The following is a 21,338-nucleotide window of genomic DNA, read 5'->3' on the forward strand; positions in this document are numbered from 1 at the left end:
GGTGACTAGCGGAGTGCCGCAAGGATCAGTCCTGGGACCATCTCTTTTCAACATATTCATAAGGGACTTGACCCGGGGGCTTCAGGGTAAAGTAGCACTGTTCGCCGACGACACCAAACTGTGTAATATAGTAAGTGAAAGCAGTCTCAAGGGTAGTATGACGCAGGATCTGATCATGTTGGAAAACTGGTCCTCGACATGGCAGCTGGGCTTCAACGCTAAGAAGTGTAAGGTCATGCATCTCGGCAGCAGAAATCCATGCAGAACATACACCTTGAATGGAGAAGCACTAGCTAGGACTTCAGAAGAACGGGACTTGGGAGTAATCATCAATGCAGACATGAAGGCTGCCAAACAAGTAGAGAAGGCCTTATCCAAGGCAAGGCAAATGATGGGATGTATCAAGAGAAGCTTCGTCAGCCGCAAGCCTGAAGTCATAATGCCACTTTACAGAACCATGGTGAGACCTCATCTGGAGTACTGTGTGCAATTCTGGAGGTCACATTACCGTAAAGATGTGCTTCGAGCCAAGTCGGTCCAGCGGATGGCCACTAGAATGGTCTCCGGACTCAAGGGTCTCTCATACGAAGAAAGACTGGGCAAATTGCAGCTCTATACTCTAGAGCAGTGTTTTTCAACCTTTTTTGGGCAAAGGCACACTTGTTTCATGAAAAAAATCACGAAACACACCACCATTAGAAAATGTTAAAAAATTTAACTCTGTGCCTATATTGACTATATATAAAGTAATTCTCTTGAATAGGAATCAAATAAGCACAAAGAAAGTATTTTATAATTACTTTTTATGAAATATTAAGTAAACAGAATAGTGAAAAATTATAAAATACTTTATTCAGTGCGAAACCTGGGCCTGTTTGTCTGAACACAAAGCTGATATTCTGGCTGGAATCGAAGAAAGACACACACGTAGCTCTTCGTCAACAGCCGTTCCCTTCACCGCCCCGTCACCGTCACCGCCATCCCTTTCACCACCCCGTCACCGCCACTGCCATCCCATTCACCGCCCCGACACCGTCCCCGCTGCATCCATATAAGCCTTAGTACTGTAATATTTAGCTTATTCCTTTCTTGTAAATCAAAGTTCCTGCTGCTGAACTAGAGAAAGAGATGTTCAGCTGGCAGGGCTTTGTTTATAAATTTTTATCAACACAACTAATATACTATTTTATCCTAAAGCAAAAAATAAATAAATATAATTTTTTTTCTACCTTTGTTGTCTGGTTTCTGCTTTCCACATCTTCTCATTCAATTCCTTCCATCCACTGTGTGTCTTCTCTCTACGTCTTCCATTTGCTGTTACTGTGCCTCTCCCTTCACCCCCCCCCCAATTGGTCTAGCACCCATCTTCTTCCCTCCGCTCCCGCATAGTCTGGCATCTGTCTTCTTCCCACTCTGTCTTCCACATTTCCCTTGGGGGTCTGTTCCTCTCCACCCTCCTTCAATGTCTGTCCTATTCCTTTCCACCACCACCCTTCCCTCCCTCCTTTACCATCTGTTCCTTTCTACTACCCTTCAGCTCCTCTCACGTGGCTTATCTATCTACTTTCCTCCCTCTTATTTTCATGGCACGTTACAATGTAATTTGTGCAAGCCACTGGAGCCTGCGAGCTCGGTCCCTGTCCCATCCCCACAAACCATCTCGCTTCTGTGCTCCTATTTTCTCCATTTCTAATATCTCCCCTATGTATCTGTCATTGCCCCCCCCTGTGTCCATATACCATCCCCATGGCATGTTCCCTTTATGTCTCTGTCCCTATGCCCCATGCACATAATTTCCCCTCTTTCTGTTACCTTCCTGTGTCCAGATTTCCCCTATCTTCCTCTTCCGTACCAGTGTGTCTCTTCTTTTCAACCCCATCTAGCTTTTTTCCCTCTTTCTTCCCCCCCACTGCTTCTAGCATCTGGCTCACCTGCCTGTCCTTCCCTTTCTTTCCTGCTGTGGGTTTTTCTTTCCGTCTTCATCCCCTTGGCCCAGAATCCTTTTCCCTTTCACTCCCTCCTTCCAATTTGAGCCGGGAACACGAGCGATCGCACGGTCCCCGCAGCCACCACTCGCCTGCCCAATCGATCCTACTGTTTAGCCAGCTCTCTCCCTTCGCCTCGCCTTAGTTTGTAGGTTTTGTTTTTCGGCGACATGCACGCTTTCCCAAAGAGCCGCGCACGCGCAGCTGCTCAGTGTTCAATCTTCTGCTCTGCTGCAACTTCCTGTTTCCGGTTGCGTCAGAGCAGAAGATCGAAACTGAACAGCAGCGGGGACCGGGGGAGTCTCATGGGAGCGCGTGCGGGACCCGGCCTGAGGCCTAATCAGTGTCTGCACCGTACGGCACACCAGGCAACATCTCGCGGCACACTAGTGTGCCGCGGAACAGCGGTTGAAAAACACTGCTCTAGAGGAGCGCAGGGAAAAGGGGTGACATGATTGAGACATTTAAATACGTCACAGGACGTGTCGAGGTGGAAGACGACATCTTCTTTCCCAAAGGACCCTCGGTCACAAGGGGGCACCCGCTCAAACTCGGAGGAGGGAAATTTAATGGTGACACCAGGAAGTACTTCTTCACAGAAAGGGTAGTGGATCACTGGAACAAACTTCCGGTGCAGGTGATCAAGGCCACCAGCGTGCTCGACTTTAAGAATAAATGGGACATCCACATGGGATCCCTATGAGGGTCGAGCTAAGGAACTAAGTCATCAGCACTCAGACTTAATGGGGTGGGTCAGTAGAGTGGGCAGACTTGATGGGCTGTAGCCCTTTTCTGCCGTCATCTTTCTATGTTTCTATGTTTCCCTGAATTGCTGCTGTCAGTTCTCGTGAGTCCCACGAGAACTGACGACATCCATTCAGGGAGTAGTACGGGTCCAGGCAGGCGCACGAAAAGCTCTCGCCTGCCTTGTGCGCCGCTCTGTTGCTCACTGCCGCAACAGATCAGGACTCAGGCAGCCATCCAGCAAGGGAAGAGCAGAAGTGCCGATACAGCGCTGGACCACTGGGATTAAAAAAAGGTACTGAGGGAGTTGTTATATTCATTTCAAATGACGCACCCTTATTTCCACCCACTTTTGGGGGGGAGGAAAAAAGTGCATCTTATGGAGAAAAAAAATACGGTAATTATTTCATATTTATTTGAGTTTCTCTTCACCCTTTTCACTCTTCTCCCTTCTCTATTATTGTGGTCTAAGGAGGACTGATAAGATTATGTTTCTTTCTTAAGAATATTTTATTGATATTAAGTTTCTTGCTGTATTTCCTGAGCAAGAAGATTCTTGTGAAATTCTTCAGTCGTCTCTTTTCTAAGCTGAAGAGCCTTAACCTCTTTAGTCTTTCCTCACATGAAAGGAGTTCCATTCCCTTTATCATTCCGATCACTCCTCTCCGAGCCTTTTCTAATTCCACTATATCCTTTTTTGAAATACAGAGGCCAGAATTGAATGCAATACTCAAGGTAAGCTCCATTCATAACACCACCAACCAAACCTCTCCCAAGATAATATCAGAGGGAGCACAGGGCTTAGGAATTAATATAACATTTTACCAGAAGAACCAACCATTCTGGCAATCACTACCAATTTAATGCTAAATTAACTCTTTCCTCTCTAACAGCCTGTTTATGGTTTTTATTAGGTTAGAACAAGAAGAAAATTGATCCTAGCCCTTCCACAGAGAGTGATATCGAAGAAACAAAGAAATCGTGGAGCGTCGATGTCCAAGATGAAGGCTTGATTCAAACAAATAAATAAATAATCCACATAAAAACGTCTAGGGCCTGAACCTCTGGGAAACACATGGATACAACATGGTCTGTGTTTCGACAATGTAGTCTTCTTCAGGGGTCCCTATGTGCATCTCCATAGCGTTGAGCGTTTACGTTCATTATCTAATCCACATGCCTGCATTTAGGACCACATAGGGACCCCTGCAAAAAACTACACTGTCGAAACATGGACCGTGTTGGGTCCATGTATTTCCCAGAGGTTCAGGCCCTAGACATTTTTATGTGGATTATTTATTTATTTGAATAAAGCCTTCATCTTGGACATCGACTCTCCATGGTTTTATTAGGTTACACATTTGCAATACTAGCACTATATCCACTGCAACTTCTGCAATCTAACTTCTCCACAGAGGCTGTCATCACCATGCCATTCAGACAGAAACACAGAATCATACCACGCCAAGCAGCTCTGGAAGGGGAGATCTCACCTGAGCTAAGCAATGCTGCAGGAATAAAGAACTCGATCAACAAATTCCATGGATGGGGAAAGGGACCTTGGGGTGATCGTGTTTGAGGATATGAAGGCGTCAAAGTGCGATAAGATAGTAACTGTAGCCAGAAGGATGCTAGGCTGTATAGAAAGAGGAGTAACCAGCAGAAGAAGGGTAGTGTTGAGGCCCCACCTGGAGTACTGTGTTTAGTTTTGGAAGCCATATTTGGCAAAGTGGTCCAAAAGAAAGTGACAAAAATGGTAAGGGGTTTGAGACAAAAGAAGCATGAGATGAAACTGAAGACCTACATATGTATGATATAGATGTTTAAATACTTGGAAAGTATTAATATAGAACCAAATCTTTTCCAGAGAAGGGAAAATATTAAAACTAGAGGGCATAAACTGAGGCTACGGGGAGGAAGATTTAGGAATAATGTTAGGAAATTCTTTTTCATGGAGAGGTGGTGGATGCCTGGAATGCCCTCCCGAGGGAAATAGTGGAAAGGAAAACGGTGATGGAATTCAAAAAGGTGTGGGATAAACACAAAAGATCTCTAATTAGAAAATGAATAGTATAAATTAAAGAACTAAGGCCCTGATTCACTAAAGACAGTGATCGTCGCTAAACCTGTTTTCACAGGTTTAGCGACGATCGCTGCTACCCACCCGATTCACTAAACAACTCACTGCGTGTTTTCCGATCCCATCCGACCAACCCATGCAAATGAGTAAAACCCCATGCAAAACAGCCAAGCGACTGATTCACGAACATTTGCTTGGCTATTTTGCATCAGGTTTTACTATCCTAAAACCCGACTGCTGTAGATCTGTCAATAACTGCTGTAGGTCTGCCAGCTTTTTGACAGGTCTGCCTGTTTTTTTAATTCATTTTTTTTCCAAGGCACAGATAATTTGCGTGCCTTACATGCGCAAAATATCTGCCCCATAAAAAAAATGAATAAAAAACAGGCAGACCTTCCTTAGGCTCATCCCTAAGGAAGTCCCTGATTGGCTCAGACGCCTCAGAGGCTCCTACCAAGGGAGAGCCCAAGGCGCCTGAGCCAATCAGGGCCTTAGGCCCCTCCCCGTGCATCACATGATGCACGGGGTGGGGCCTAAGGCTGGCACTGCAGTGTTCTCCCCAGAAATTTTTTCCAGCCGAGTGGCATGAAAAAGTAGCCGGGCGGGGCGGGATGGGGAAATTTGGTGGTGGGGAAAATGAAAAGGTACTTTTACTAAGGCTTGCTAGCCATTTTAACACATGCTAAATGCTAACGTGTCCATTATAGTTTATGGATGCATTAGCGTTTAGTGTGCGCTAAAATAGCTAGCACGCTTAGTAAAAAGATCACTAAATGTGCACTATTTTTATTAGTTAATTGTTATTAATTATTTTCCAAAGCTCAATATGACTTTCTTTTTTAAGGTTTGACACTTAGGCAGTGTTCCAGTAGCATTTAAGCCACCCTTGAAAAAAAGTAATGCAGATCCTCTTATTCCGAATAACTAATGACCAGTATCAAACCTTCCATTTCTTTCAAAACTACCGTACTTCAAACTCAAGTTGAATCAGTTAATGCTTTGCATCCCCGGCAATCTGTGTTTTAAGACACAGCACAGAGACAGTAGTTCCTGCCTTAGGACTCCTTCTACAAAGCTGTGATAGCAATTCTGCCACAGCAAATGCACTGAAGCCCATAAGAATTGAATGGACTTTGGTGCATTTGCCATGGGAGAATTGCTACTGTGGCTTTGTAAAAGGGGTCCTTACTTAGTGAACTCCATACTAGTCACCTAGAGACCAATGTTTCTCAACTTCTTCAAGCCAAGTACCCCCCTAAGTCTATCAAATACCAACTGAGTACCTCAGTCCAAGCTCCGTCCCTGACCCTACTCCCATTATAATAGTACTAATTGTAATGCAATTTCTTCCATTCATTTTTCATGTACACACAACCCTACTGTACAACCATTAAAATACTCCTCCCCAATGTCAAAATTATAAAAATCCTATTAATACAAAAATAATAATAATAATGCAAAATACATTTATAAGTCCAACTTTAAAAGCAAGGATAAGCCTTCCCCAATACACCCCCAAACAATAAGATGTATACAGTGGTGCCTCACACAACGGACGCCTCGCACAGCGCACGCTGCGCACAACGAACTTTATGTCTTGATTCGTACAACGAACTTCGTTTCACACAACGAAGTCGCCCGAGCTGCATCCTTCCGCGCAGGCACTGCGCTTAACTGCCCTCTCTCCGCCTGGCTCCCTCTTGCCCCCCCGACTCCCCGACACGATCGGGGCAAAAAGGAGCCCAAGCCCTCTTGCCCCGCCGATTCCCCAACTCCCCGACAATATCGGGCCAGGAGGGAGCCCAAGTCCTCCTGGCCACGGCGACCCCCTAACCCCACCCTGCACTACATTACGGGCAGGAGGGATCCCAGGCCCTCCTGCCCTCGACGCATACCCCCCCTCCCCCCAACGACCGCCCCCCCAAAGAACCTCCGACCGCCCCCCCAGCCGACCCGCGACCCCCCTGGCCGACCCCCACGACACCCCCAACCCCCTTCCCCGTACCTTTCTGTAGTTGGCCGGACAGACGGGAGCCAAACCCGCCTGTCCGGCAGGCAGCCAACGACGGAATGAGGCCGGATTGGCCCATCCGTCCCAAAGCTCCGCCTACTGGTGGGGCCTAAGGCGCCTGGGCCAATCAGAATAGGCCCGGGAGCCTTAGGTCCCTCCTGGGAGCAGGGCCTGAGGCACATGGTCGGGTTGGGCCCATGTGCCTCAGGCCCTGCCCCCAGGAGGGACCTAAGGCTCCCGGGCCTATTCTGATTGGCCCAGGCGCCTTAGGCCCCACCAGTAGGCGGAGCTTTGGGACGGATGGGCCAATCCGGCCTCATTCCGTCGTTGGCTGCCTGCCGGACAGGCGGGTTTGGCTCCCGTCTGTCCGGCCAACTACAGAAAGGTACGGGGAAGGGGGTTGGGGGGGTCGTGGGGGTCGGCCAGGGGGGTCGCGGGTCGGCTGGGGGAGCGGTCGGAGGTTCTTGGGGGGGCGGTCGTTGGGGGGAGGGGGGGTTTGCGTCGAGGGCAGGAGGGCCTGGGATCCCTCCTGCCCGTAATGTAGTGCAGGGTGGGGTTAGGGGGTCGCCGTGGCCAGGAGGACTTGGGCTCCCTCCTGGCCCGATATTGTCGGGGAGTTGGGGAATCGGCGGGGCAAGAGGGCTTGGGCTCCCTTTTGCCCCGATCGTGTCGGGGAGTCGGGGGGGCAAGAGGGCTTGAGCTCCCTTTTGCCCCGATCGTGTCGGGGAGTCGGGGGGGCAAGAGGGCTTGAGCTCCCTCTTGCCCCGATCGTGTCGGGGAGTCGGGGGGGCAAGAGGGCTTGAGCTCCCTCTTGCCCCGATCGTGTCGGGGGGGCAAGAGGGCTTGAGCTCCCTCTTGCCCCGATCGTGTCGGGGGTGCCAGGGACCACACGGAGTCACCCACCGTACCACCCGATTCGGGTAAGCGCAGGTATCGGTGGGTGGCTTATTTGCGGGGGGGTGTCTTATTTTACATTTTTTTCTAAAAAGGGGGGGCTGTCTTATTTGATGGCCCTGCCTTATCATCGGGGAAACACGGTAGAAAAAAAAAAAAAAAATGAACAGTTAAGTCCCAGTTTTTGCCGCTGAGACTCTGCCCTCTCTCACTGTAAAATTAGACTCTACTTAGTCTGTCTTTAAATTTAAAAAATGTGTGTTGTTTTAAAAAACAATTATGTTTTTAGATGTATCTAAATAAAAATAATAACCAAAAATTTATCTTTTTTTATGTCATCTTAGCATATTTTATGCTACAGAACGAATTATTTTTTTTAACATGTATTGTTATGGGAAAACGCGTTTCACATAACGAACTTTTCGCATAACAAACTTGCTCCTGGAACGAATTAAGTTCGTTGTGTGAGGCACCACTGTAATCTAGAAAAGTGTTTCTCTACAGCACAGCAACTGCATCAATAAACCCAGGACTACCATACATTCTTCCAACATCCAGTCCCTACTCTATTAAATAACACCAGTTAAGACCCTCCCACTGCAAAATCATTTTTTTGGGGGGAGGGGGCAAGGTCGCAACAGTTCATAGTCATTCATGCGCGGGACTTCAGCGCACCAACATTTCAGCGCAGACAGATCAGCACAAGACTCCAGCAGGCCGCCTAAAAAGTTACTTTTAAAGAGCTCCGACGCGGGGTGTGATTGGGGAACCCCCCCCAGTTTACTTCATACTGTTCGCGCTGCCACTGGGGGGAGTTGTGGGGTTGGAACCCTCCATTATAGAGTAAACTTAACTTTTTCCTGATTTTTTTAGGAAAAAGTTCAGTTTTCTCTATAATGACACCCCCTCAACAAAAAATATGAAGTAAAGTGGGGAGGTTCCCCCCCCACACCCCCGTCAGAGCTCTTTAAAAGTAACTTTTTAGGCGGCGCGCTGGGGTCTTGCGCCAATTTGTCTGTGCTGAAATGTGGGTGCGCCGAAGTCTCGCGCACTTTTGTCCTATCACCGGTCAGAAGTAGCTTTCACTATGTTTTATATTCCCAAATACCTGTAAACATAAATAAATAAATGTGCTTAGACTTCCAGACTTGTGTGTTTAAAGTCAAGGGTTGAATGGAAAGAGTTAATCCTAAATACCAGAATTCACAGGCAAATAATGAATTAGTTTAGTCACAGTGGCACTCGGTGTCTCACCTCCTGGGGCTCCGGCTGTAAACAGCCTTGGGATAGTTGTGTCTGGTTAGCGGTTTGGGGCTTGTGGGCGCTGCCAGAGCCAAGTTGCAGTGGGCAACAGGAGCCGGCAGCCAGAGCCATGGCCGCCGTGGTTCCAGCCCCGGTACCGGGCATCTTCCACCTCCTCTTCCCCCGGTAGCCACTTGACTTGACTTGCCCCAAACCGATGCTGAGCAGGAGCTGCCGAAAGCCTTGCACCGTCAGCAAGTTGTTGCGCCGTAGCGTGTGAAAAGCACGTGCAACTGCCGCCGCTGAGCCAGCAACGCCCGCTCCTGGTCCACGGCCAGCTCTAGCTCTACACTGTTTCCGCCACCGGCCGCGCAACGAGAACAATGGCGGAGAGATGAGCATTTACACAGCATCAGCCCTGCCCAGCTGCCCTTTCCCTCCCAACTCACACATCCGTCGGCAAAGTCGCTAGGCAAATCGTAAGCTTCCCTCTATAGGTCAGCGACGGAGGGAAACTTGCAATTTGCTTCGGGCCTTCCTCGTTGCTGGGTCCTGCCTTCGCGGAAACAGAAAGTAGGCAGAACCCGGCAGCGAGTTGTAAGCTTCCATCCGTCGTTGACCAGTCTCCTGCCTTAGCCCGCAGCAAACTCTTGCTTCGGGGCTCTAAGGTGTGTATGCTGGCTTCCCTTCTCTTCTTCCCCCCCCCCCCCCGATGTAACTTCCGGTTTCGGAGGGAAGAGAAGGGAAGCCGGCACACACACCTTAGAGCCCCGAAGCATGAGTTCGCATCTCCAAGCCGGTGAGAGGTGGTTTTGGGGGGGGGATTTTTTTTACATTGAGCGGTGGTAGCTGCAGGATTCCCGACAGATGACAGCTGGGCGGTCATCTAAATTAGGCAGGCGGAGCGCCCGGCTAAAAGGCCCTGGGGAGAACACTGCACTGCATCGCTAGAGGCTGGAGGAGCAGGAGGGACTGAGCACCCCTCCTGCTCCCAACTTAAGGTACAGAGAGGAGGCATCGGTGTCTGGTGGCAGGAGGGAGTGGGCATCCTTTCTGCCATTTGTTTTTGGGGGAGGGAGGAGAGGAGAGAGGCAAATGGCAGGAGGGAGTGGGCATCCCTCCTGCCATATTTTTAAGTGCGGGTGTTCAGAGAGCTGGCGGGGGGAGGGGGGTGTTCGGTCAGCCACGGGCGGGGGAGGATGTGACCGATGGCATCAATGGCAGGAGGAACCAGACATCTGATCTATAGTTGGTTACTAATGCTGATGATTCTTTGGAATTGGGGTTATTATAATATAACCATTATTAGTGAGGAATTTTCCATTTTTAAAAAAAATCATAAGCACATAAGCATTGCCTCTGCTGAGTCAGACCATAGGTCCATCACGCCCAGCAGTCCGCTCCCGCGGTGGCCCCCCAGGTCAATGACCTGTAATGATCTATTACTCTACTATTCTATTACTTTACAGCCTTCTATACTGTATAGTAACCCTCTAATTGTACCCATGGATCCCCTTTTCCTTCATGAACTCGTCCAATCCCCTTTTGAACCCCAAAGTCGTACTCTGCTCTACCACCTCCTCTGGAAGCGGTTATCAGTTAAATACTTCAGCAAAGATAGTTTAAAGTCTAATGGAGCTGCTTTCATAATTTCTGGGGGACATGAGTCCAAAACACAGTATGATTTAGAGTACTTGTTATATAATTTGATATAATTATTCCATTCTAAATCTTAAAAGGAACTCCAAATCATGTCCGCTGGTATTTCATCTCCTTGTATGTTAGCTATTTGATGTTCATATATGTCATTTGTCGAACAGTTATTTCTCAGATTTTTAATTTTTGAATCGAAATGTTGCGCTAAATCATTTGCTGAAGGTAGTTTAATATTATGCATGAGTTGAGTGTAACGTGTGGTGTCAAATAAATTCGTAACCAAGTTGAACAGTTCTTTTGTGTTGATTACTATTGGGCTAGTATTAGATGAGTTAATTTTGGATGAGTAAAATGTTTTACGTTTTTCTTTTATCAGTTGTTTGTAGAGTTTTATGTTGGATCTCCAGTTGTTCCGGTCTGACAATTTTCCCGTTTTTTTCTAAATTCTTTCCAATCGTCTTACTAATTGTTTCATTTTTAGAAGTTCGGTGTCAAACCATTTGTTGTATTTATTTGAGTAGCTTTTACTATTTCGTTTAGGGGCAATTTTATCTAAAATGGATGTGTTAGCTTTCATCCAGTGATCACAGAATCAACCCCTTCTCCTATCTCCGCTTGTATTTCATATTGTGACCAATATTCCTCTGGATTGATATGACCCCTTGCGAGATGTTCTCTTTTTATCTGTGGACGTGTTTTAGATTTTGAATGAGTCCAGATTAGATTGAAATAATAAGTAAAATGATCAGACCAGACATCATGACACCAAGTGCCATCAGATAGAAAGATGGAAGGGTCTAAGATCTCCTTTGTGGACATAGCTACCACATCTAAATGATGGCCTTTTTCATGTGTTTGTGTGGGTAAAGGGAGATGAGCAAAGTAGCAAAGTGAATGATAAGGCAAAATACACTTCTACCTTCGTATTTGCGGTTTCTGCACTCACGGTATCACTTATTCGTGATATTTCGTATGCTGACTCCGCCCTCCCAAAAATTACATCATAATTAAAATTCCTTTCCATTTTACTGTACCGAAAAAAAGTTTAACGTTTATCAACATTCACTCTGAAAATCGCTGCTTCCGTGCTTTCTCCCACCAAATCGATGAACTTGATTTTTGCTTTTCCGCCTGTTAAAGGATGCAAAATTAAAAAAATATCATCAGCATCTTCTCTCATACCAAGCAGCAGCACGGGGCAAAGATTTAGATCAACTGCTCCTTTCTACTGAAATCTATGGGGAATTTAGAAAACATTTAAAAACACATTTATTTCTGAAGTACTTAGGTAGTTAAACTGTAAAATTTTATATTATGTAATCATTCATTTTTTTAGGGTTTTAGACATTGGTTCTTTACTCTTTAATCTTTTCTGCTTGTACACTTCCCCCTCCCCATTCGCTGTTTCTCCATTTGCGGTTTCATATAATCGCAATTTTTTTCTGGGGAGGGGAAAAATAAAAAAAGCAGTCTTAATTTTAAAATAACCCATATTTTTTTCCTCCCTGCCGCCTTAAAGGCCTTACCTGGTGGTCTAGAGGGCTTTCGGGGCAGGAGCTGGTTTGTCGGGGTGGGCGCCTTCGGCATGAGGGCCTGGGCTCCCTCCTGCCGGCATTCAAGTTTGTTTGGGGGGGTGCCGGCAGGAGAGATTAGGCATCTCTCCTGCCGCGATCATTGCGATGGGGGTGGGGGTGGGGGTGGACAGGTTGTCTGGGTTGGAACTTATACCTGTTTTGACTTGGTTTAAGTCAAAACGTATAAGTTCCGTCTAGCAACCTATGAATCCACCTTCCGCCCTTACCCCTCCTCCAAAAATGCCTCTTTTCGCTTTAGAGGTTCAGTCTCAGAGACAGGGTAAAGGCCTAAGCTTGTTTTAGATATATCTAAAACCAGTTTTGATTATTGGTACTTGGATGATCTGTCTTTTTGATTGTCCAAGTACCGACTTAGGCCACTTTTTGAATTTTTTTTTATTTATTATGAGCCCCATAATTCTTAGTGTCTGGATGCCAAAATAAGAGAAATACATGCATACACAAGTAACCATAAATTTACCTCTCTCTTTGTTATGTAAAGTTACATATTTAAACACATACCTTCCTTGTTAATTGTTTCAATCCTGGCAGGGTAATAACGACAGTCTGTCCAGCGAGCTAGCACCTCTTCTCCAGCTTTAAAATCCTGTATGAACAATTATAAAAGTTTTTTAAAAATGTTATCTATACAAAGAAACAACTATAAAAAGTATGAGACATAAAAAAAACAACATTTATAGTACATTCAGCTTTTCTCCAAATGAATTCAAAGCTGGACACAAAGATCAATACAATATAAACAACCAGTAAATTCACCAAAATCATAAAACAAATATTTATATATTTATTTTTAAAATTTATAAATCATCTCTATCTAGCCAGTTTCCATATAAACATACAGAAAAGCTGTATCATCGTAACATTCTTCTCCAAAATTAATCTATTATTTAAACAGGATTTACAGCTACCTTACAAAACACAGATATAAAAAGTTATATTTTCAAGTTTCTTAAACTTCGCCCCATCAGTACACAAACACAGCTGACCCAATAAAGCATTCCACAATTTAACAACCGCAATACGAAAGGTACCACATATCGCGCTTTCTAGCCATCATGTCTAAAATGTTACACAAATAAGAGCTTCCTAATCATTTTTTTTTAAATTATTTCTTTATTAGATTTCAAATTTTTCATGATTATAACAAATCATAATATAATAACTGTACAATGGAGAAAATAATATCAATACAAAAATGAATAATAGGAAAATAACATTATCTTGTACAGTTAGTTAGTCTATTATAATAATAAAGTGGGGCGGTGATAACAACGGAGTTTACATACTTAAATTTCTAAGGAAAAGAAAAAGACTGGGTTGACAATTCATTCTTAAAAGTTTATGCCTGATGATCTAATGGGGTACTGGTAGGAACAACCTTTTTGCCAGCTATAAATTTAATTAATTGTGATGTTTAGAAAAAGGAAAAATTATGTTCTTACCTGTAACCAGTAACCAGGCAGAATGGAGGAACTGGTCTCTTTTTTTTTTTTTTTTTTTTTTAGAGAAGGGAAAGAAGAAAAATATTGAGACCCAGTCAGACCCTCTATCACTGGAGGGAGGGTGAGGCAGGGACCTGGGAGGCCCAGGTGTAAGCCCTAAAGCCAGCACCGTTCAGCCGGACACCCCTGTCTCACTGAAGAGAAAATCTCAACAGGAGAAATAGCAGTGCCAGCTCACTGAAGAGAAACCTCAACAGGAGAAACAGAATGGCAGTCTCGCTGAAGAGAAACCTCAACAGGAGAAAATAAAGTTCCAGCCACAGCCAGAATTCAGGAGCTAGTTGAATAGCGACCTTTTCCTGCTGGGAGATAGAGAATACTGGATAAACAGGAGGAGTGCCAGCCAATAGGATCACCTGTTAATCAGTTTCTCTATCTCCACCTGCTGGTAGATGTGGGCTATCCCATTGGTCCCTGGATTCATCTGCTGCTGTTGCTAGGGAATATATATTTAACACCCTGGAGATTAATCAAACATTTACAAGGATATCTAAGAGTAAAAGTCGCCCCCAACTTTATGACTTGAGGTCGTAGGAGCAAAAATTGCTTCCTCTATTTTGGGGGAGCTTTAAGAGACAAAGCGTCTTCAAGTTTTTTCTGAATAAAATGTTTTTTCCATCTTCAAACTTCTCTAGGAAGACAATCCCAGCCTGCAGCCAATAGGCCTGTCAAAGTACTCTTCTTCAGTATTGCAAGTCTATAATCACGAACCAATGGAAAGTCCAGTAAATGCATATATAGACTTTTACCCATTTATTAAGATAACCAGGACTAAGACCTCACACTATATTGTGCACTCTTCTTTCTTCTTTGAGAAACTGTCAATCACTATAACTTGTGAAACAGTGGAGATGCCCTGTCCCATTTTTTTTAGCACATATTAAGATCTTTGTTCCTACATTCTGGACAGCTGTGTTTTTGTAAGACCCTGTATAAACTAGATACAGCAGCCAGCAACACCTGCTTTAGATCTTTCTCCAGTAAATAAGGTGATCGTTGACAAATTAATTTTAAAAAAGGTGACCTGATTCTCAAACACACAATCCCTGGATTACGAACTTGCCAAGTTGCAATTATAACCCAAACCTTGGCTGCCATCATGGTCTTCTCAAAAGTTAGCATCTGATTTTCCCTGGGGTCAACTCAAATGATTTAATATTCATCCAGATATGGATGGAAAGCAAATAGTCATTCAGAATTGAATTCAGAGTGATCCAAGAATATGCCACAAAGAAAGATATAGTCTGCGTTACCATCTGTTTAGGAAAAACAGCAGGATTTATAATCCACTCACACCGTTCAAGTTCAAAGGGGCAGACAATACAAGAAGCTGGTCATTTCCAGAATTTCAAGTAGCAATCAAAATTAAATAAAATAATCCAGTTAACCTTAAAACTTATACACATACCCCTCCGTATTCGCGGTGGTTAGGGGCAAAGCCAACCCACAAATATTAAAAAACCGTGAATAATATTTTGGTCCGGTTCTGCCCCTAACACCTGCTTCCCCTGGCTATTTTAAGCCCTGAAAGCCCCCCCTTAAGTCTTACCTGGTGGTCTAGCGGGTTTTCAGGCAGGAGCAATCTTCCTACGCTCCTGCCCCATTCAGATCGCTCACAGGAAATGGCTGCCTTGAGCTCCCTTAGTCTCTCGAGCCATTTCCTGTGAGCAATCTGCACGGAGCAGGAGCGTGGGAAGATCGCTCCTGTCCCGAAAACCCGCTAGACCATCAGGTAAGGCTTAAGGGGGGGGTTTACAGGGCTTAAAATAGCCCCAAAAAAGAAAAACTTTAGGTTTAAAATCGTGAATAAGTGAATCCGTAGATACGGAAACCACAAATAAGGAGGGGGAAGTGTAGCATTAAGTTACTACATCAGAAACGTCTTTTTTTTTTTAACAAGTTTTGATATTTCATCAAAAAACTGAATATGAAGACAAAGATCTAAGAATATGAGACATTTCTTTTCAAGTTTAGTAGCTTGATATAAGGAATTACTTGTTCTAACAGTTTTAATGGAATACCATGAAATCGTGTGGTGGCCGTGTTAATCCACTTTCCAAGATAGTATAAAGAAATTTTAAAAAAAACCCAAAGGAAATAAGGTGATAACTTTTTTATTCGACTAACTCAATGTGTTTTATGAAAAGCTTTCGAAGGTAACCTTCTTCAGATCAGAAAAAAGCAAATGTTAACAAATATCAGTATACAGTGGTACCTTAGATTACGAGCATAATCCGTTCCAGGAGCATGCTCGTAATCCAAAATGCTCGTTAATCAAAGCGAGTTTCCCCATAGGAAATAATGGAAACTCGCTTTGATAGGTTCCCACCCTCCCTGAGGCCAGCAGTGCTGCTCCCCCCCCCTACGAGAACCGGCATTGCTCCCCCTGAAGGCCCCCCCCCTGCGAACTGGCACCCTCCCCCCCATGATCCGGCACCCCCCCCCGCCGCTATTGGGCACCCCCCCTGCCGCGACCTGAGGTCTCCCAACCCACCCGAAACCTCTTCTTACTTCAGTGTAGCCTCCGCACCGGCACCGGCACCAGCATGTCCTGCCGGTGCCCGAAGATCTGCTTCCTGTGCTGGGCCTTGAGCATGTGCGCATGCTCAAGGCCTGAGAGTTCACGTTCTCTCGAGAGGGTGACGGATCGCGGGGGGGGAGGGTGCCGGTTAACAGGGGGGGCACTCGCAAATCGAGGCACGCTCGGATTCTGAGGCGCCGATTTTGCGAATGTTTTGCTCGTCTTGCAAAACACTCGCAAACCGGTGCACTCGTAAACCGAGGTACAACTGTATATAAGGAAAACATGAAAGCATTTTGGGGTTAGAAAGAGGGAAGGGCGGTAATGAAATACAGAAAAGATTTTCCCTCAGGTTTCTAGGAATTTAATCTCTTTTACTTAGGTTAAATTGTAGGCAGAGGTATTCCAGTACAATACCATAAATCATTTTATATAAAAAGCAGGGTAATTTAAAAAGAATCAGAGTTTCCACTGGAAGCCAATGAGATTTTACAAAGTACAGCATTATTCTATCAAGTTTTGTTCAAGGAATAAATTACTGTATTATGTATATGTTGTATAGTTCTTTTATATACTTTCTTTGAGCAGCCTGTATATGCAATATTACAATAATCAAGTTGGATAAAAAATTATAGACAGTGTACTACAAGTTTTAATTGATCAATGTTGAAGTACATATATGCTTTAACGTCATTCCTTTCAAATTTTAATCCCAGTGAACTCAAGAAAACATTAAACAATATCAGGGATAGAAGGGAGCCCTGTGGCACCCCACAAGGATTGTTCCAGGTATCTGAGAAATCTGTTTAACCTGATAAGATCCGACAGAAATCCTTTGAACTAATCATGTCCTTAACCTAAGTCTTTCAAGATAGTTTTTAAAAAAGGAAAAGATTCCAAAAGGCTGCCCAAAAACTTTAAACCTACAGTAATAGGTGAGAATGGTAAACCTGGAGGGATCCCATAATCCAAGCTGTGTTTTATTAAAAGCCATATATAATCATGATTTGATACAACAGCCTGCATCACCTGCTTTAGATCTTTCTCCGATAAATAAGATCATAGTTGATAAATTACCGTATTTGCCGGCGTATAAGACACACCCCTTTTTTTATAAACATTTTTAAAATAAAAAAATACTGGCGTGCGTGTACAGTGTCCCCTCCCCTGTCAGGCTCTGCACCCAGCCCCCTCCCTGCCAGGCACTGCTCACAGCCCCTTCCCTCCCAGGCTTTCCACCCTGTCACCCCTCCCTGCCCTGCCTGTCCGTCCTACCCTTTCTGCCCCTGGAATCCCTGGTGGTCCAGAGGTACAGCGGGCAGAAGCGAGTTTTCTACGCTCCTTTCCCTCTAAGCTGAGCAGGAGTCCTCCACCCACAGTCTCACCAATAGAGGGTGCTGTTTTACTGTCACATTTTTCAATTGTGAGGGACAGGCAAGTTTTGCAGGACTCCAGGGAACATACCTGTCCTTAGCGACTGAAAATATTCCACCCCCTAGTGGTAGCAATGCAGCTGGAGGACACCTGCTCAGCTTAGAGGGAACAGTGCTGCTAACCCGGCTGATCGGTCGCCGCCGTGGCTGCCACTAGTTCTGGCTTCTTCAGTCACTGCTGGGCACTGAGCAGCTTCCTGAATGGCTTCCGTGAATTCTCCTGAACTAACCACCATAAATAGCAGCCTGAAAGCTGGGGGCCCTGCTGAAAAGGCCAGGCAGAGCTACTGTTCTTTTCATGGAGCTCCCTAAGTTCAGAGCCCCCTTGGATAGGGATAGTGATCATCTTTGTGACCACTGTAACCAGTGCATCTACTTTCAGGAAGAGCCAACACTTCTCCATACCATACCATATCAACTCTTGCATCCCACAAATGTCAGCTAGGAATCATGGTGGTTTACATAATATTAGAAATGCTACAGAGACATAGCATGGAATATGCCACAATGAATATGCATGAAAGACATTTGCATATGATGGAGGCAGTGGATGCAAATCAAGTTTATGCAGATTCAATGTGGATATCCTGAAAACCTGGCTGTCAAGGGGGTACTCCAGGACCCAGTTGAGAAACACTGATCTAGCGACTCCTACTCCACCATCAAGCAGATGAAGGTCTTATGGAGTAAAAAGTGCTTCGGGACCCTGAGGGGCTCACTGCAGGAAGCTCAATCAAAGCCAAGGCCCACCACCTCATCTAAGAAATAACAGAGCTCCTCAAGACAAAAAGGCTGGAACCCATGGGATTACTCACAGCAACATAAGAACTGCCATACTGGAACATCTCTAAGGTTCATCAAGCCCAGTATCCTGTTTCCAACAGGAGCCAACTCAGGTCCCAAGCACCTAGCAAGATCCCAAGAAGTAAAACAGATTCAATGCTGTTTATCCTAGAAGTAAGCAGTGGATTTCCCCAAGCCATCTCAATAATGACCTATGGACTTCTGTTTTAGGAAATTATCCAAACCTTTTTTTAAATTCTGCTAGCTAACTCTTCCTCAGCCCCCTGATGAGGGTCCCGGGAACCAAAATTGGGAGCCCAAGAGGACTTCTGAGCCCTCCTCCACTGCCTCCAAAGAGTTCAGATCCCCCAGAATAACCAGATATGTTCTATAGCACCGAGACCCCAAAACAGAGCCCTGCTGAACCTCTTGAAGCCCCCCTGAGGAAGAGGGTTAGGGTATGGGCTAGAATTAGTCCAAAGGATTCCACGCAGGGCCTGCTTAAGTGCTAGAGTAAAAAAAAAAAGAATCCCTATAGATTTACAGGGACCCCTTCAGGATCCTCTGCAGAAGGACATGGGGTGGACAGGTATGAAAAAGTTCATCTCGTAATTAGGGATTTCCTCCTATTCTAAATGAATTGAAAGAGGAGAGAGAAAAGAATTCTACCTATGTGCCTTGGCAGCCAAGTGCACTGTGCAAGACCGATAGAAAAATGTATCCATACGAAATGCTCACCAAGTGAAAAAGACAGACAGAGTCCATATTTACACACTGTAAAAATAATTCATTATCTCTGCCCAGCTGCTAGCTCTGAAGGTCACACAGCATGTGCCAATCAGCTGCTATCACATAGCAGACGCACAGAGACCTGATACTGCCCAGCTTACCTCAGCCCAGGGTTACAGCACTTCTGCTGTCTCTGGCTTTCTCTGGGTGCACCTAAAGGAAAATTCCCTACTTAGTTCTTTACTATAGCATTAGCCAAGCCAATTGAATTTTCTTTTTCGTATATGCGTGCAGAAGCGAGCACTTTTGAAAAGCCTGGGAGCTGCAAGGGCTGCCAGTGGAGAAAAGTATACCCAAACAGGATGAACGTGCAAGAGAGGTGGGAGAGGGAGACCCATACCTCTCAGGAAAGGCCCCACAGGACTAAGCCAAAACCTCACACAGCAGCCCTGTGGGCTTTGGAACCAAGCTCTGAGCTCAATCGGGTATGGAGCACGAAAAGCTTGCTCCTGCCTTGTGCGCCTCTGGCCGCAAGATCTGAGGCAGCCATCCAGCAAGGGAGGGGCTCAGTGTGGGGCAGGAGCACGGAAAGCTCACTCCTGCCGATACACCGCTGGACCACCAGGATTTTAAAAGGCAAAAAAAGGCACCGGGGGGTGGGGTGTATAAAAAATTGTTAGTTGGCTGAGACAAATCCGTCCTGTCCCGGCCTACCACTAGACTACCAGAGGGGTGACAGAGTACAGAGCAGGGAGGTGGGACAGGGTACAGAGCCCAGCAAGGAGGGAGGACCAGGTGCAGAACCTGGCAAGGAGTGTGGGGTTAGGTGCAAAGCCTGGTAGGGAAGAGAGTGAGAGGGCTGGGTTCAGAGCCTGGGAGGGAAGGGGGGCTGAGTGCAGAGCTAGAAAACTAGAAGAGTGCTTGAATCTTAAAGTCTCTCCTTATTTGTTAATGAAAGTGATAATGGTTCTTAATACTGCTGTTGACTTTACATGGTTGAAATATTATTCTGCTATATTTTATTAAGTATATTAGTACACCATTTGGTTCAGAATATTTTTTTTTCTCATTTTCCTCCTCTAAACCTAGGTGCGTTTTATGGTCAGCTGCGTCTTATAGTAAGAAAAATGCCGTAATAGGCAGGCTAGAAATGTACAAATAAATATATTTGCGACGTGTTGTTTCATGATATCTGGTAAGTGAGAGGCTCCTATGATTGAACCTGGGTGCGTTGACATTGTGTTTGAGTGAATACTCCCTCTCCCAATACAGAATGATATCCTACAGAGCAACCATTATACTGAGTGGGAACAGACACCTCCTACTCAAACACAGAGGCCTCTCTAAGAAGGATATCTATGAAAGGTCTTAGAGAATTCATGCAATAATGATCACTTATGAAACCATTACACTGGTTTCTTGTACAGTACAAATCACAACCATCTTATTTAGCTTGTCACTGTACCTTATACTCGTTCGCATTTACTTCATTCCATTGATTCCAACAGACTTGTTGTTCCTTGCCCAAGAATGGCCCACTACGAATTTACTCGTTCCTCTGCATACTTTTTTTTTATCTCTCCTTTATTTTAGAATAATCTTCCATCTTATATTAGTTCTGAGCAATCTTTTTCAAAATTTAAATTACTTTTGAAATTATTTTTTTTCAGAAAGCCTTTCCGGGGTAACTCTGAATGAAACTCATGGCATCAGTAAATCTAATTTTAATTTTTAACCATTTTAATAGTATATTTTGATTGTAAGAATGTCTCTTGTTTGATTGTTTTATCTTTTCTATTAATATTGGAGTTTTTTTCATTGTGCCTGACACCCTTTAAGGAGGTATGCCAATGAGAGAGCGAGCAAGAGAGAGAAGAAAAGGGACCTGAACTCCTCCAGGTTTTCCCTTAGGGACCAAAAGGAGGAAACCTGAACACCTCCACTCTCCTTCCACCCCCACCTGCTCAGGCTCAAATAAGTTACTGGTTCTCCAACAGGGCCCAAGAGTCACCACAAACCAATTTCCAGAAAAGTATTGCATAATTCATCTGTCCACTATCTGTACAGTGCCCTACACAGAGCAGAAGTTGACAAGCATTTGCTCTCCATCTCCATCTGTTGGTTGAGGTATATAATTATCTGTTCTGAACTAGACTGGTAGAT

The 21,338-nt window shown here is 45.0% G+C and overlaps 1 protein-coding gene across 3 annotated transcripts in view; it reads right to left on the reverse strand.

The window, feature by feature from the left end:
- PHF20L1 (PHD finger protein 20 like 1) overlaps positions 1 to 21,338 on the reverse strand; it is a 306,054-nt gene that overhangs the window by 246,143 nt on the left and 38,573 nt on the right. For all 3 annotated transcript variants that reach the window (XM_033931888.1, XM_033931889.1, XM_033931890.1), the window contains one exon: positions 12,709 to 12,793. In XM_033931888.1, the coding sequence (XP_033787779.1) occupies positions 12,709 to 12,793 (85 nt within the window). The remainder of the gene's footprint in view (positions 1 to 12,708; positions 12,794 to 21,338) is intronic.

This window comes from Geotrypetes seraphini, chromosome 2 (genome assembly GCF_902459505.1).
Source record: "Geotrypetes seraphini chromosome 2, aGeoSer1.1, whole genome shotgun sequence".
Lineage (NCBI taxonomy): Eukaryota > Metazoa > Chordata > Amphibia > Gymnophiona > Dermophiidae > Geotrypetes > Geotrypetes seraphini.